This window comes from Urocitellus parryii, chromosome X (assembly GCF_045843805.1).
Source record: "Urocitellus parryii isolate mUroPar1 chromosome X, mUroPar1.hap1, whole genome shotgun sequence".
Taxonomy (NCBI): domain Eukaryota; kingdom Metazoa; phylum Chordata; class Mammalia; order Rodentia; family Sciuridae; genus Urocitellus; species Urocitellus parryii.
In genome coordinates this window covers 118,941,216-118,959,897 of record NC_135547.1, presented here as the reverse complement: position 1 = coordinate 118,959,897, position 18,682 = coordinate 118,941,216, and the positions used below count along the sequence as shown (strand labels likewise).

The window sequence follows — 18,682 nt, the reverse complement described above, 5'->3', positions numbered from 1 at the left end:
AGTCCTGAGACAAACATATCAGAGGAAGTCAGCAAAATATAAGTGCTCCTCGCCCCAATTTATATGGCCTGAGTAGCACAGGTGCTCCAGAGCCAGCTCAGCCATATATTTATTACAAAATATTACTTAGGGCAGGAACTAAGGGACCTGAATGGAAACCATTTTATTAGCTACTTAGGAGGGGCAAAATCCAATAATAGTACCATCTTCTATTTGTATTATTGTTACAAAGTATTTTTTGAAAATGTTACCTTATTTAATCCTTTCATCTATAAAATGGAGCCAAGAATGCTATCTTCTTATTCCCTCTGACAAAGGAGATAATAGAGAAGCTGAGAGGTGACTTGCCCATAGGTTGACAGGAAGTAAGACAACTAATTAGTTATTGGTGAAACACGGTGTTCATTAATGTAACACTAGCTATTCCAACAGACACCAAAATCTCAGCAACTTAACACATAGGTATTTATTGTTTGGTTCTAGAATTATCCAATGCAGGAATACCTATTCATTAAGGTGACTCAGAGATCTGAGTGCCTGGCATCTTGTGGCCCCATCTATATGTATCTATATGTAGTTTGTACCTATGAAAGGAAAAAAATGGACACACAGGCATGTTTCTGAGCATCAGACTTAGAAGCAATAGATCCATCATTTCTTCCTCACATGCTGCTGGCTAGAACTCGGTGACATGGCTACATGTAACTGTGAGAGAGCCTCAAAAATGAAGTCTAACTGCTTTCCCAAGAAGAGGAGCACACAAGTGTGGAAATAGACACCGGCCCACCTCTGCTATAGCCAGGAACCAAGTCCAGTATATTATTATTTCTATTATACTATGCCCACACTATAATAGATTTTTTAAAAATATTGAATAAGTAATTTTATTTCCATGATCTATTTACACTATACAAACACTGATGAAAAGCACCCTACAAGTTCACAGTACATTACAATATATCCACTTTAAAAATATATTCCTTTATAAAAGGTTCATAGAACATTTCCATGTCAATATGTGACAAAACTCTCAAAGCATGTCATCAATTATGTGATATCAAGAATGCTTCCAAGTACTGTTAATTTCACAATCACAGATCACCATTTGAATTTTAAATACATACAAGTTTTAAATAAAAAAATGAATTCTACAGTGGAAAGTTCTTGAAGCAATACTCATTAGTTCATTAACATATGAACCTTCACAGAGATGTCTTATCATAATAACCCACAACATCAAATTAATCTGCCCAAAGACACATTTCAACAAGCTTAGTAGTCCAAAAATTCTTGTCACTTGTGGTTGTTTACTTTTTCTTCTTTGCTTGTTCTCCTGGTTCTAGTTTGCGCTTTTTTGAAGTAGGCTCATCTTCTTCATCATCTGATTCATCATCTGATTCATCATCTGATTCTAATGCCTCCTCCCCTTCTGGTAGAAGCCTAGCTTTCTTAGCATTCTGTGGGGCATCATCACCATGGTCCTCATATATTTTCAACCCTTCCATTGCCATATCCAGCTCTGGAGGCAGAGGTTTCTTCTCAGTAGTGTAGGTCTCTGGAGGTGGCACATAGTTTGACTTCCATATTTTGAATTCCTTTGGAGGCTCCTCAGGTGCTTTGACAACGTGCCTCTCCCAGTCTATCTGCTTGTTGAACGGATTATAGAGAAAGGGTGGGCAGGTCACGCTCCGGAACAGCTCATCCGGTTCGGGCAGTTGATTCTCTGCCTTGTTCCCACAGCCGCCCACCGACTTGGCCAGATCCGGGTCCTTGCCCACCGACTTGGCCAGATCCGGGTCCTTGCCCACCGACTTGGCCAGATCCGGGTCCTTGCCCACCGACTTGGCCAGATCCGGGTCCTTCTGACTTGTTTCCTCCGGCTTGCTGTTATCCTCGCTGGAGGAGTCCGAGCTGCTGCTCCTGTACTCTGCAAAATAGCTCGGAGGATCATTCTTCTCGGCTGCCATGGTGGCTGTGCACCTATAATGAATTTTTTTAAGGGAGAGAGAGAGAATTTTTTTTTTTTTTTTTTTAGATGGACTCAACACAACGCCTTTATTTTTATGGGGTGCTGAGAATCGAACCAGGTCCACCCGTGCTAGGCGAGTGCTCTACCACTGAGCCACAATCCCAGCCTCCTATAATGGATTTTTGATGAATTGACAGAGCTACATGACTCACTCGAGGCCTGAAGAACATTTGTACAGACCTTAACATGGAAAAGAATAGAGGGATATTGAAAGTTGGGAGAATGCACATTGAAAACATCAATGACAAGTTGAGGCCATGGTAATTGCATGTAGCAAAGATGAAAGATCTTAGCAATGATGAAATTCATGTAGAACCTTAGCTCCTGGGAAAGTTCAAGGACAAAGTTATATATAGTGTTAGCAACATTAGGCCAAAAGACTAAAGCCAAAGTCACTGAATGACCAAGGGGAATCTCTCTGCCTTATCACCACTCAAACTAGGACAAAATGTGAAGTGTTGCCATTCACCAAAAGGAAAATGTGGACTCAGAAGCCACAGACCAAATACCAGGTTCTGATAAGAGTTCCCTGAGGTCAAGGACTAGGTCTGTAATCCCTCAAACCCCAATATTCACCATAGAGCCTGACATAGCATAAATTTTTAAGAACATTTTTGTGGAAGGGAGGGAGGGAGGGAGGAGGTGTAGATACACATTTAAGTTTATTTTGTATCCACATCCCATCTTATGAGGCTCAGCACTCTACATTCAAATCAGTAAAAGCTCTGGAATTCTTACTAGTGTCAGTGAGTAGGTACCATTCTTGTCCATTTAATGAATAATTGAGAATTAGCAGCGATCGGCATCAATGGTATCGTATCACAAAATGAACTTTTCATGTTTTGATAAGTGCAGTTTAATATGAATTATTTATTATATTTTGCAGTGTATTTTGTAAAAGTAATGAAGATTTAGTAACATGAGTCACTGCCAGCTCTTTGCGGGTAAATGCCATTCCATGTCTGTACGCTCTCTTAATCACAGACTTTCACATTTTTACTGAGGGACAGAGCAGTGTGGTGAGGCTAAAGACAAATGCTGTCGCACAAAAGCTTCATGGACAGACTGGCAATGTCAGAAAGGAGTGAACCACCAGGGTTACTTTCTGTGTCAACTTTTCCACATCAGCTTCCTAGGAAGTGACTTTCATAATCTGTATTACTAAAGGTCTAGAGTAAAAACTCCACTAATGTGAGTCTCCTTAGAATCTTCTCATTATATTTTATTTCAGGAAATTTTTTATAATGACTGCCTGTTCATATTGAAAATCATATTCTAGCTGGGCACAGTGGCTCACACTTGTAATCCCAATGGCTCGGGAAGGCTGAGGCAAGAGGATTGCAAGTTCAAAGCCAGCCTCACCAACTTAGCAAAGCCCTAAGCAACTTAGCAAGACCTTGCCTCAAATGAAAAATAAAAAAAGCATTGGAGATGTGGCTCAGTGGTTAAAATAGAAGGGGGAAAATCACACTATAAATTAACAAAAGTAAGATTTAAAATCCAAGTAAAGTTCTGGCCCCAAAATACATAGCTGGATTCGATTGTGAGGAAGCATCAGAAAAACCTGACTAAAGGAATAGTCTATGAAACAAGTCTGACGATGATCCTCAAAATAAGTCAAAGTCATGAAAGACCAAGATAGCCTGAAGAACTACTCCAGATTAAAGGAGACTAAAGACATTAGAACTGAATGAAGTCCTTGATCCTAGGTTAGAAGATGGAGACCATTTTTTTAACTGCTCTGAAATATGGAATTGAAACAATCAAGAAAATTTGGACTCTATACTAGCAAATGGTGGTCTAGCAATGCTGTTTCTGGAACTGGATAATTGCACTGTAGCTTGGTAAAACAACATCATTACACACTGAAATATTTAGCAGTAGATGGTCATAATGTCTGCAAGTTAGCCTTAAATTGTTCTGTAAATAACAATAATGCATAACAATATGTATACATACAGGGAAAGGTTTGGTAGTCTGTTGGAATATTTACTTTTATCTTAACCAGTACCCTCTTTCATCAATTACTTTGACTTATGATTGTCTTATCTTTTGGAAAATGTTAATAAGTAAATCTAGGTGAAAATTTATGGAAGTTCATTATATTATTTTGCCATTTTTCTTGTAAGTTTGAACATTTTATTTTCAAAAAATTATAAAGATTAAAAAAGACCCACACTGACTGATAAGGACCATACCCTTGCTCAGTATCAGCCTGCATTAAGGAGAAAACATCCCTAAGATACAATATTCACCTTCAGATCTTCCTAAATCCTCAAATTGATTAATATCCTTGGAACACAGCATCCCTCATCAAAGGAGAACATGACTTCCTGAGCAAGAACATATATGTGATAAGCAGAAAAAAAAATCAAGCCACCTTGACATGTGGATGCCAGCAGTTGGCCAGAACTTCCCTTAGTAAGAGGCTTGCCGCAGTGCTTTAAGTTCATGCCCCACCAAAAATAGAAATGACTGCCAGGGTCACTCATGAAGAGCTAGAATGGCAGTTGTTGAATCTTCAGATGCCAAGAATCCACCTTATTTGGAAATCAGCAGGGGTTCCTTTTTGAGCTCCAGATATTCGGTGTAAGAGCGTTTTGTTTGGGAAGTTGTGTGGGTGATTTGGGAGTCTCAATGAGCTTTTCTGGTGAAGGGATTGGAATATTTGTGGGGGAGATGGTAAAGGGAGTGAAGGAATAGTTGGGGATTGATAGCTCAAGAGAAAAACTAAATGGAGTTCAGCTACAGTTCAACTCGGCCTCCTCTTCCTGCATGTGGTATAGCAGCAGTTATTTTCCCTATAGAAAGGGACTGTTATATGCACAGGGAACAAAGATGGAATTTATTGCACTGGGTTATCCACTCTTCATAAGTTATTGTAGCTAGATAAAAAGAACACGGTGTTTCTGAGCCATCTGTTTAGAGATAGAAATAGCTCTGTAGCAGGCAGTCTTTATAATGGTGTTTATTGCAATGGAGCTTTTTTTATCGTTGGTCGGAGGTCAGGTGATTTACCAGGTTTCCTATTGAATTTTGGATGTCTCCTTTCATAAGTCATTTTTTTCTCAAGAGATTGAACAACTGGGTTGTGTTTACTAGATGACATGTGCCTAGCAAGTTGAAAAAAAAATGTATTAATTCGAGGAAATAGTCATGCTGTTTTTTCCAGAACCCATTATATTTTGTTTTGCCCTGCACTGTTTAGCTTTCAGCCCTTAAAATGACATTTAGTTCATACCCTCCCAACCCTACCACCATCCAAACCCACAGACTACCTTCACTAGGATGTTTAAAATTCTCCAAACACACCAGACGCTGTGACTAGGCCCATGTTATTTCCTATTTCCAATTTCTGGAAAAGGTCTCCCTGCCATCTCTACGTAGTAAACTCCTCTACATCCTTCAAAACCAAACTTAAACATCACTTCTTCTGGGGCATCTTCTTAGATTCTTGCTCCCTCCTTATCTCCAGATACAATGAATCATTTTCTATTCTGGCCTCTGAAAGTACTTTATTCAACCCTCAGTCAAAGTCATTGACACAGTCTTAGAATTAACTTCCCAACTAGATTTTTAATGACTTAGGGACAGAGACCCTATTTTATACATCATTGCATTCTCTGCACCCAGGACAATTGGTGCTACTTAGTAATTATTCAAAAATATGTATCAAAGGAATACCTCAATTGGCAAATTAATCAGTGGATGGAAAGTTTGCGACTATGGGCTCTCTGTGACCTATAAGCTAAACTCTAAAAACACATTCCACAACAGAATAACAGCCTCTGTTTACTAAGTGCCTACATTCTGCTGGCATGGTGCATACATTTTAGCTCACAAAGCTACTACATAAGTATCATTACGTGCATTTAAAAAATGAATAAACCAAGTTATGTATGAATCCCTTGTGGCTGAGATCCTCTCCTTTGTGTCCTATTGGAGAATATACTTCAACACATTTTGGGCAAGATGGACAGAATCAGGAGGAAATCTGGCCTGCAGCCACTCTCAGACGGTTCCTATGGCATCCTCTCTGGCATCCTCCTGCTAATCAGTGGCCACTATTGGCTACTGAAAGAAGCTTTGACAAGGATAACAATGACACAGGTAACAATGCTTCCTCCTGGTATCAGTAGCTTTTGTTGTCATGATACCTCCCCCCACACACACTATATTCTGAGCCCCTGAGTTGGCCAGATTTGGCATCAACTTTGTTAGAACATGCTACAGGATATTCAGGAAGGGCTGGCTATCAGAACTCAGGGCTCAGCTGTGATGCAAACTCTGTAGTGATTCAGTACAAGTGCTAGGAGATGGTTTGTGCTTTTCAGGAATACAGCCTTTCCTGCTGAGCCTATCAGGACCATGTTTCAAACCTCTAGGAAACATGTTGGCTCCCATTCATTACTCCCTTCTCCATTATCCCTAATGCCATTAGCTCAATGTGCCATCCCACTAATGATCTACTGCTACTTGGTAGCAAAATTCATGTTTATTCAACATGTACCATCTATATTCCTCATCCAAGAAAGAGGTAGAGTCCTTCTTAGTGGCATCATTTGTTAATAAAATTCACACAAATGAAAATTGCTTAGAATTTGCCAAATCACTTGGCAATGAGGGTATTCAGAAAATAATGGAATACATAGAAAACAACAGAAATATCCATCTTCTAAAATACACGCATATCTTAACAGCTAAATAAATCCAAACTTAGCTTGATTTTTTTCCACAGAAGGCTAATATTTTTTAAAAGGAAAGGGAAAATGTAATTCATAGAAAACAAATCAAGCATTTATCCATTTTAACCAATACACTCTTCATCAAGCTCAGCAGTTCATAGAATTGTTCCTTAATCCTCAGGTGAAAAAGGTAAAAGATGCAGGAGTGAGTTAACCTCCTGGAATTCCCAGCCCACTGCCAGTTTGGTCTCTCACCTTGGAGAGAGACCTCCTCTCTGGGTGCCCAGGGTCAGAGTGATAATGGTAGCCACCTCATATTCACTTTTTTAAAATAATTACTTTTTAAAATATTTTTAGTTGCAGATGGACACAATACCTTTATTTTGTTTTTTTTTAGTGTTTTTTATGTGGTGCTTGGGAGTAAACCCAGTGCCTCACGCATGCAAGGCTAGCGCTCTTCCACTGAGCCACAACCCCAGCCCCTCATTTTTACTTTTAAATGCAAAAACTCCACATATTTGAATAGACATTTCATCAAAGATGTATGCATGGTCAATATGCACATAAAAAGCTGCTCAACATCATTGATCATCAGGGAAATACAAATTGACATCACAATGACACAGTATTTTGCACCCACTAAAATGACTATAATTAAAATAACAAACATTGGTAAGGATGTGGAGAAACTGCAGCCCTCATTACTTTGCTTATGGGAATGTAAAATGGTTCAGCCAATATGTAAAACAATTCAACAACAATTGACCATATGATCCAGCAATTCTACTCCTAGGTATCCACCCAAAGATACATGAAAACATACATCCAAAGATTCACATGTAAATATTCATAGCAGCCTCATTCATAATAGCCAAAATGTAGAAACATCCCAAATGTCTATCAACTGGTGAATGGATAGACAAACTGTGGGACAACTATAAAAACAATACTATTCAGAAATAATGAAGAACAAAATGGTACATGCTAGAACATGAATGAACCTGAAAAAAATCATATTGAGTGAAAGAAGCATGATGCAAAAGGCTATAGAATATATGACTCAGTTTGTATGAAATGTCCAGAACAGGCAAATCTAGGAGACAGAAAGTAGATTCCTGGGCTAGGAATGAGGGTGAAAAGATAGATTAACTGTAAATGGGTACAAGGGATTTCGTGATGGTACTAAAAGGATTAGAGTTTATGATGACTGCACAACTCAGTACATTTACTTAAAAATTATTAAATTATACACTTAAAATGGGTAGACTGTATGGTATGTGAAGTGTACTTGAATACAGTTTTTTAACTTTTTAAATAAGAGTTATATTTTGCAAAGCGCCAGTCCCTCTGTATCCCAGCTTCTCTGCCTGGAGTCCGCTTGTGCTCCTAATCCCCATGAGACCCCCAGAATCCACTCAGTTCCAGCAGGGATGGCAGGGATACCTTCAACTTCACTGGCCAGGTTTCTATCCTCTTAAATCTCAATGGACATTTTGTAAAGATGCCTGTTCCCCTAGAAGACAATTTCCACCATATATGTGTATGTATATAAGTATGCATACACAACACACACATACACACACACACACACACACAATTCTACTAAGTGTTCTTTTTTTTAAAGTTGATACAAACTTTTTTAAGCTGTTGATAGACCTTAATTTATTTATTTATTTTTTAATTTACATGTGGTGCTGAGAAACAAACCCAGTGCCTCACACATGTCAGGCAAGTGTGCCCTACTGCTAAGTCTCAGCCCCAGAGCCTACTAAGTGCTTTTTAAAATAGTTTTTTAGTTGTAAATGGACCTTTATTTTATTTATTTATATGTGGTGCTGAGAATTAAACCCAGAGCCTCACACATGCTAGGCAAGTGCTCTACCACTGAGCCACAACCCTAGCCCTACTAAATGCTTTTTAAATGTAAATTCATTTAGTCCTTATAACAATGAGATAGTTGCACTATTTTTCTCCCCATTTTAACAGAAGATAAAGGAGTGACTTGTCCAAGCCAATAATTGAGAGCTGGGATTTTAACACACCTTGCAATCTTGAATCTGTGGTTTTAACTGCTATATATTAGGCTGCCTCTCAAAAATACCATCATGTTTAATTCTACAAATTATTTAAGGACATTATTGCTTTCAGCTCCATTTTATAAAGAAGGAAATAGCTTGAACTATACTGTAGATTTTCTAATTTCCAGCTGAAGACTTTTGTCCCATTATACCATTAACTGTCTCTTCCCAGTCTTTGACTTCTACATCCATGCTTTTTAAGTTCAATCATGCATCAGAATCCCCTTGAGAAATATCCATGTTTCTAGGCCCTAACCATAGAGTTTCTGATTCAACAGGTCTGGGACCAAGCCTGATAATCTGCAGTTCTAACAAGTTCCCTGTGATGCCAATGCTACTGGTCCAGGGACCACACTTTGAGAACTGCTGCTCTATACCAATCCACTCAAACTAACCCCATCCCAGGAGATTCTGCAGAGTGATACTAATATTATAAAAAAGGCTTTGTTATTAGTCATTGACTGCTCAGGCCAATGACAGGGGCAGAAAAGATTGGGCTCACAGGGCTGGGGCTGAAGCTCAGTGGTAGAGTGCTTGCCTAGCACATGTGAGGCACTGGGTTCAATCCTCAGCACCACATAAAAATACACAAATAAAATAAAGATATTGTGTCCATCTACAATTAAAAATATTTTTAAAAAAAGATTGGGCTCACACGTGCTTTGCGCCTCCTCCCTACATTTTCATGTCAGGATTGATCATCCCAGGGAGGCTCATGCGCACATTCAAGTTCAACATGTATTGCTCTAGTTCACCTTTCAGAGCTTAGAATTTTTTTGGAATCTAAATTTCCATTTGGCTTCCAAATTGAAAGGTAATCCCTCAGTTATTTACTTAATAAAACTGAAAACGCTTCCATTTATATCAACTGCTATGAGGCTTAATGCAGAAAGTTCAGGACCAGTGAAACTCCACATCATGTATAACTGCAAGAATAGGATCCTAATTAGAATAAGTTAAATTCCATGTATGTATACTAAGTCAAAATACACACAATTCAGTCTGGGTTGAAGCTCTGGGTAGGATCAGGACTAGCTCAAAATGCTGTTTGGCAACTCAGATATACCATCATGTATATCTAAAGAAAACAAATTTCAATAAGCAAGTTCAGGCACCTGGGGTCACACAGACCTCAGTGAAATCTCAGGTTCTTTAACCGACACTTGAGACTAAATCATCATCTGTAAATGTGATTAGTCTACCTGCCAGCTTCAGTGTTCTGTGATCTAGGCACTCAGGAAGGATTATAACAGGACCAAAATCAGCAAACTTGGTTTCTGCTTAGAGCTCTCCTTGGCTCATACACAGCCACCTTCTCACTGTGTACATGCGGATTTTCTTTGTATACTTGTGGAAAGAGAGCTCTGGTGTCCTGGTGACTCTTCCTCTTCTTATAAGGACATCAGTCCTATGGGCTGTACCTTATGACAGCATTCAACCTTAATCACCTTCTTAAAAGCTCTATCTCCAACTACAATGTTCTTAGGGGTTACGACTTTCAACATATGGATCTGGGGGTATGAGCAGTGGGCACAATTCAGTCTGGGTTGAAGCTCTGGGTAGGATCAAGACTAGCTCTAAACTCTGTTTGGCAACTCAGAAATAGGTGAAAGGTGTCCAGAAAGGGAATTGTAAACAGCCTTTGATTTCTCTTTATCTATAAATGAGTGGATAACGGGTATGTTGGGTGAGAGTAAGAGCCAGATGTAGAACAGACACTCGCTGCCTCTCCATTTTTTCAACTTATTCATAAACTCTGTATGAACTCATATATGCATTCAGTGCCTCTATAAGAAACTATGCCTTACAACAATTTGTTACTTTCAATGTTTAGAATTAAAAATAATCTCAGTTTATACTTTAATATTCTAAAGGAGCCAAAACCACAGCAACCATTTATAAACTGCATTCAACCAGAGCCTGAAAGAGAATATTGAAAGGTAATCCCTCAGTAATCATAAACACAGACTCCATTTACATATACAGTTAGCCCTCCATAGCCACAGGTTTCATATCCATGGATTGAACTGATTGCATCTGTACTGAACATGTACAGACATTTTTCTTGTCATTCTTCCTAAACAATCAGTATGACAACTATTTGCACAGCATTTACATTTCATTAGGTATTATAAGGAATCTAGAGATGATTTAATATATACAGGATTCTGTGCATAGGTTCTATCAAATACTATGCCATTTTAAATAAGAGCCTCCACAACTTTTGGTATCTGCTAGGATCCTGGAACTAATCCCCTTCAGATACAGAGAAATGAGTGAGTGTGTGTGAGTGTGTGTGTGTGTGTGTGTGTGTGCGCGCGTGCATGTTCATGTTACTTATTCAGTAAACTCTTATTCTACTGCTATGTCTACAAGAACCTGAAATTAAAACAGACAGCTTGTTATAAGCTTTGTGGTTAGACACAAATCCCCTACAATTACAAGATATCAGTGGACACTAAATGATGACATAAAGAAATGAAACTACAAATGAACCAAATCATTGTCAGGCCTGGTACTCAAATCCTAGAGTGGAAAAACCAATTCTGAAAGTTCTAGAATGAAAATGAGGGGAAAAAAACAAGAGGAATAGAGCTGATCCCAGATCAGGCTCCTCTTAGCAGTTTACTTGAGGTTAAGGGATAAAAATTGTACTGAATCTCAAATTAGCAACAACTTAAAATGGGAAAAGTGAAGCTCTCAGAAAATTACTACATGAAACACTAAATCACCCCAATGCCCAAGTAAAAAGCTTGAGTTGGAGAATAGCTTGATAATCAAACATCAGCTTGAGTGACAAGATTCAGATAGCGATTAACTGGAGTCTGAGGCCTAGGCTGGCCAAACAGACAACTTTCATAAATATGTTTACATTTTTCCATTAAACTCCAAGTCCCAGGGGGAAGGGGATAAAATTTCCCCCTTCCTTTAACTTAATATAGGTAAAAGCTTCTACCATAGAGATGAGCACTAACATCTTCAAACTGAATTGTCCCTTACCTTCTCCCCAATCCAGCACCATCCAGATACCCCCAGCCAAAATTTGGGGTCTCTTATTGAAAAACACCAATCGGAAGAAAGAAACTATAAGGGAAAAACAGAGGGTTTTTTTGTTTTTGTATTGTTTTGTTTTTTTAATCCTTGCTGGTTCTCAGCTTTTACAATACTTTGTTTATAGTGGAGTATAAATTAACCCAAGAAATTGAAATCGGATACAGCTCAGGCCTCTAAATGCAACCCAAGTGGGCAGTGATCTGGGAAGGCGTCCTCTGTCTTGTCAGACTCCTGGGGGGCCTGCTCACCAGGACAGACAAGCCCAAAGGCAGTAGCCTGCTGCCCACCTCCCTAGTCTCTGCCATTGCCACAGGCATTCTCACACTGGCCCTGTGGCCATCAGCCTGGATGAAAGCACAAAACACAGCCCAGGAATTCTGAAAACACTCCCACAGATCACTGCCAACCCTCGTGCCCCCAGTCAGCATTCAGCTACTGAAATCAGAAAGACCCTTTGAAACTGCTAATGACAAACTTTTCTCTTCATAGACAGAGTTCAGAGACTACCATAGGAAAAATTGCCAAGTACACACAATTTGTCTCTTTAGAACCTCTGCCTACTTTTCCAGATAACATTTGCTTTTTAATTGCTACTTCCAAGGCCTTAGCCCCTCCCAGGACTCCCTCATCCCAGAAAAAGGCCACCTTCTCAGTCTCCCTGTGGGGCCCATCCTGAAGAAGTGGTTGTGGATTTTTGTGAACTCCTTGCCTTATATTCTGCAGGGAAGCCCCACTGAGAGGAAATATGTTCCATGAACTTTCTCAAATGAGCAACAGCTCTCTGAAATGAAATCCTCCTGCATGATCAAGTGAAAACATTCATTCATAGATTAAACCCCCAAATGCAAAAGCAAAATGAATTTTGCTTGATAGAATGGATATGCTTTCCAGGATGCAAACTATTTCATCAATCCAAAGATTCCAAAGTGATGCCAGAAAAAGTCAAAAGGTTCCCCTCACCTTAATAGGTCTAGGCAAGACTTGACAACAAAAGTACAATCCATACGGGGAAAATGGATTAATTAGACTTCAGAAAAATTTAAAACTTTTGCTCTAGAAAAGACTATGAAGAGAATGAAAAGACAAGCCACATACTAGGAAAAAATGTTTGCGAACTACATATCCAACAAAAGACTTATATCTAAAATGTATTTGAATATTTTAAAATTCAACATTAAAAAAAGAACAACCCAAAGAGAAAAAATGGGCAAAATACAAGAACAGACACTTCACTGAAGAGAACATACAGATGGCAAAAAAAATCATATGTAAAGACATTTAACACCTTTAGAGAAATGTGAGTTAAAATCACAATGAGTGGAATACCTGGCTCAAATGGTAAAAACCAAAGGCCAAATGTTCTGATATGTGGATGCCGACACACAATAAGTGGGGGAGAGAAGAATAGAAGTTCAGTGGATTAGACAAAGGGGAATGAAGGGAAGGGAGAGGGGATGGAAATAGGAAAGACAGTAGATTGAATTAGACATCACTTCCCTATGTTCATATATGAATACACGACCAGTGAAACTCCACATTATGTACAACCACAAGAATGGAATCCTAATTAGGATAAGTTATACTCCATGTATGTATAATATATCAGAATACACTCTACTGTCATGTATAGCTAAAAAGAAAGAAAAAATCACAATGAGATGCCACAACACACTCATCAAAATATCTAAAATAAAAAAGTGGTATCACTAAATGCCTGTGAGATTAGAGGAAATTGATCACTTATACATTCGGATGTAAAATGGTACAGCCAATCTGTAAAACGGTTTGGAAACATCATATACAATGAGACAGGCATTTATCATAGAACCCAGACTTGCACATATCCCAAAGAAATGAAAACATGTTCATTCAAAGACCTGTACACAAATGTTCATAGTAGCTCTATTTACAATATCCCAAAATGCAAAACTATCCAAATGTATTTCAGTGGATGAATAAGTAAACAAACTGTGATATATTCATACCATGGAACAGTATTCACCAATAAAAAGGAACAATCTATTGATATAGGCAACACTTGAAACTCAAGGGAATTATGCTTTGTAAAAAAGCCAATCTCAAAAGGTTATACACTATGATTTTATATAATCTTGAAATAACAAAACTATAGAGATAGAACAGATTAGTGTTTCCAAGGCTAAGGATGTGGGGAAGGGGGTGGCTATAAAGAGGGAGCATGAAGGAACCTTATGATAATGGATGAATTCTGTATCGTGATTATTGATACATGAAGTTATACACATGACCAAACTTCATGAACACACACGCACTCAAGTACAACAAAGGAAATCTAAGTTCTGTCTGTGCCAGTCTCAATTTCCTGGTTTGATATTTTGCTATACCAAAATGTCAACACTGATGGATGTAGGGTGTAGGGTACACAGGGCCTCCCTGTACATGTCTTTATGGCTTCTGGGGAATCTACAATTATTTTAAAATAGTTTTATTTTTTAATAAAAGAGTTTGATAGTTTACAAAATGAAATTACAAGCATCATTTGATCTCACATGAGACTCCCAGTAACCCAGGAGTTTGCATAAGGCAGATTTCCACCCCATTTTATAGATGGACAATGAAATTCAGATGAGCAGTTGCCCAAGGTCACTCAATTGCTAAGAGATGGTGAAAACAGATAGCTAACCATGCCTTTGATGATCCTACAAACAAATGCTCTCTCTCCCTTTTTCCCAGGTGCAAACCTTAATGTCAGCAATTCAAACTGTACTGGAAATTTATTTCATTGTATTCTTTGAAGCTAAGTAAGTCAGGCTGTAACTATCCCATTCCTTCATGTTTACAGGAAGTTATACTTTACACTGTTAGATTCCCTCCCTTATTTTGGTGTCACATAAAAATTGGAAGCCTTCTATGATGCTTAGGAAATAGGCAAAGGGTATCTTCAATTCACCATGGTGGCAGCTGCCATCATTATATTAGTGCATATAAAGTATCAAAATCCAGGTTCCTAAGATCCCAAAGCATAACATGGTGCATTGCCCAGGACTGTAAAAACATACAATATGCCAAAGAAAGGGATGATTCAAGATACCAATAGAAGGATTCTATTTTCCTTTAATAGAAGGATTATGACCCACCTCCTCTACTCCATCTATCTCATTAAGAAATGCTCTTCACGCCAGGATGGTGACGCATGCCTATAATCCCAGCATCTCTGGAGGCTGAGGCAGAAGGATCACAAGTTCAAAGCCAGTCTCAGAAACTTAGTGAGACCCTAAGCAACTTAGTGAGACCCTGTCTAAAAATTTAAAAATTTAAAGAGGTCTGGGATATGGCTCAGTAGTAAGCACCCCTCGGTTCAATCCCTAGTATAAAAAAAATTTTTTTCAGAGGCCAGTTGTGTAACTGGAATTTCTCTAAATTCCATATAGAACACAATATGAATTCAAAAATTGTAAAAAGTAAAAATTTGGCACAATGCTCAGAAAAAAATATTTTCCAGTAAAATATTACTTCTCATATTTAATAATTATTATTTATGGCTGTAGGAAACAAGTTTAAACAAATCTGGATACATGTTGCTGATATGTATTATAGTCAGTAAAAGGCTTTTAAGCATAAAAATATATTATATCAAGATAAAATCCTGTGGGGGAAGTGAAGGGAAATATAATTTGAAGGAGCAAAAAGAATGATGTAAAATCTATGACTGTAAAAGAACTTGTCACATACTTTTAGAATGGATGATGGCAACTGTCATATCACAATGATACTTCAATTCTAGTAGGTACAACATAAGAGTTTTATTTTTAAATGTCAATATTTACAAAATACTATCACATTCTTTGGACCTACACTATTTAAACTTATGAAGGGTTTCAAATATCAACTGTCTAAGTGTGATGAAGTATGTAGTTTTTCAAAATTCTTGCAGGTTTTAAAAACTGATAGAGGAGGCAGCACAAGATGGCTGCTGAGTATGATCCACTGGCTGGAAATCAGGTGAGAGACTGTTTTAATATAACAAAACAAAACGTGTAGTGAAGAAAGCAGAAAGGAGAGAGTTGCCTGCATCATCACTCCCCCAACTCCAAGGAACCCAGTGTGGACAGAGACATCTCCCTCTTGGGGGAGGGAGGAAGAATAAGTCCATATCTTAGACTTGACACCCAGTACTATACCTGCCATGGTGAAACCTTGTGCTGGGCAGAGAACCACAAGCATTACCACCAGAGCTGTACACATGGGCTGAGCCACTGGAAATGTGTTAGGCCAAGCAGCTGACTACAAGCACCACCTGGCTTCCAACCTCAGATGGCAGAGCAGAAAGGAGGACTCTACCCACTGGAGGCCATGAAAGCTAGAACAGGCCTTTTGTCTCAGAGCCCAGTGCCAGACCTGCCACAATGAGACCAAATACCTAGTAGAAACTGAAAGCCACACATACCAGCCACAGCTCACAGATGGAGCCTCTAGCACAGTCCTGGCATTAGGCAGAGACATGTGCACCTATGGGGTCAGACTCAACTTTTAGCCTGTATCATATCCAGTCTTGGCATGAACCAGTGACACAATCCACCTGCTCCCAACACTCAGATTCAACACAGCTTAATGTCAGCCATGGTGGCCAAAACTGTCTCAACCATCCTTCCCCCAACCTTGAGCAGCACAGCTAGCTATTGTCAGGCTAGTGCTTGCAGATGGAGCTCTAATCCAGCCCCTGCAGCAGGCAGAGAGACCTGTAACTCAGTGAGACGGACTTGTGTTTCAGCCTGCATACTGTCAGCTATGATGTGGACCTCAGCAAACTCAAGACTGTGAAGGTCCTTGTAGCTAAAAGAGTCAGGCACAATCCAGCTTAGCATAAGCCTAGGTGGCCAAGGAATTGCCATCACCAGCATTACTCCAACCTCAGGTAGCATAACATGGTATAAGATCTCATTCTCTGGGGTAGGATAGGGTAATAAGTATGAGACTCTGTCTTAGCATTTAGTGCCAGGCTGGTGAAATCTAGCACTGGGAGGATCCTAATGGCCCCCATCTCCATGCCTATCAATGGAGTCTCTGGAACAAGCCCTGTTGCCAGAAGAAACACATCCCCAGTCTATCAGATAGACTTCTATCCCAGCTGACATCACCTGTGGCTGGTGTCAGTGATTTTGAGGCCACAAATACACTCAGCAATAAGCAGTCCATAGCAGTGTGAACCTTGGCCCTATATCAGTACTTTGCTGGTCTTGGTCAGCTATGGGATCAGAGTGTGACATGACTAAATGGTAGTGGTGGCTACAGGCATGACATAGGAGCCTGGAACTGGTCTTTCCATAGTGATTCTGCGCAGAACCAGGCAAAATTCTGCAATGCCTAGAAACAGACCAGGGACCTTGGACAAGGCATCTGGGCCTACCCTCGCCCAAAGAGATGCTTGTAAGGATACACTACACTTTCTAGATAGACAAACTTGGGCTTGGATCGCCCTCTAGTGATGAAAGAGTGACAATACACAAAAAGCAGACTCCCAGCAAACATGGACCTGGGAGCCATCTAGTGCTGAAATAGTGGAATCCACAACAGGCTCAGAAAAATAAGAAGCCTGCTTAGAATTTCCAGAAAGACAGGCAAAAAGGAAGCCAGATTAAGAATACTAGAATAGGGCTGGGGGTGTGGCTCAGTGGTAGAGTGGTTGACTCACATGTGTGAGGCACTGGGTTTGATTCTCAGCACCACATACAAATAAATTAATAAAATAAAGGTCCGTCAATAATTCTAAAATATTTTTTAAAAAAGAATACTGGAATAAATACCTAATCCTTCAATACCCAGGTGATGTAACATGCCAACAAACATTAAGAGCTTTGGGAAACCATGACCTCACCTAATAGTCAAAATAAGATACCAGAAACTGACAGGTAAATGATTTCAATACTTTACCAGAGAAACTTTTTTTAAAAAAAAGATATGGAAGCAATTTTCAAAAATCAAAGAAAAATTTTTGAGCTGAAAAATACCCTCAGTGGATTTAAAAATGTGATAGAAAGCATGAATAGCAAGATAGATCAACACAAGAAAGAAATAGTGAACTCAAAGATAGGCTATTTGAGCCAGGCACAGTGACACACCCTGTAATCCCAGTGGATCAGGAGGCATTGCAAGTTCAAAGCCAGCCTCACCAACTTATTGAGACCCTGTCTCAAAATTAAAAATAAGACAGGCTAGGTATGTGGCTCAGTGGTTAAGTGCCCCTGGGTTGAATTCCCAGTACCACCAAAAAAAAAATGAAAAAACACAATCAGTGGAGCAAAAGAACTTACAAGAACTTTAAAATAGTTAAAAGAAAATATTTGGGTTTGGGGGGGTTCAAGAAAGACTTGAAAATGCCAAAGGGGTAGAAAGCTTATTTGAAGAGATAATAACAGAAAACTTCTCAAATATAGAAAAGGATATAAATATCCAAGAAGGTCAGAGGTCACCAGTCAAATTCAACCTAACCAAATCTACCCTAAGACATGTTATAATCAAGTTTTCAAAGGTGAAAGACAAAGAATATTCTCAATAGAAAAGAAATAAATAACACATAAGGATACCCCAGCTCACCTTCCAGCAGATTCTTTAGCAGAAACTTTATAGGGCAGGAGAGAGTAGCCTAAGAATTTCACACTACTGAAGAAAAAAATGGCAACCAAGAATATTGTACACAACAACCCTATCCTCTAGAAATGAAATGGAAATAAAGACATTCCAAAAACCGAAAACAAAATCTAAGAAAATATATTTTCACCAGCCCTGTCCTATAAGAAATGATAAAGGAAGTTCCTCAACCTGAAAGAAAGCAGCATTAATGAATAAGAAGAAAACAT

General features: G+C 38.9%; 1 protein-coding gene across 1 annotated transcript; it reads right to left on the bottom strand.

Annotated features, from left to right (window-relative positions):
• Positions 1-1,307: 1,307 nt before the first annotated feature.
• On the bottom strand, positions 1,308-1,967 carry LOC113188411 (UPF0690 protein C1orf52-like). Its single transcript, XM_026396710.1, has 2 exons — positions 1,839-1,967; positions 1,308-1,751 (listed from the first exon to the last, which is right to left on the bottom strand). Exons 1-2 carry the CDS (start codon positions 1,965-1,967, stop codon positions 1,308-1,310), a joined length of 573 nt encoding a protein of 190 aa, XP_026252495.1.
• Between the last annotated feature and the right edge of the window lie 16,715 nt (positions 1,968-18,682).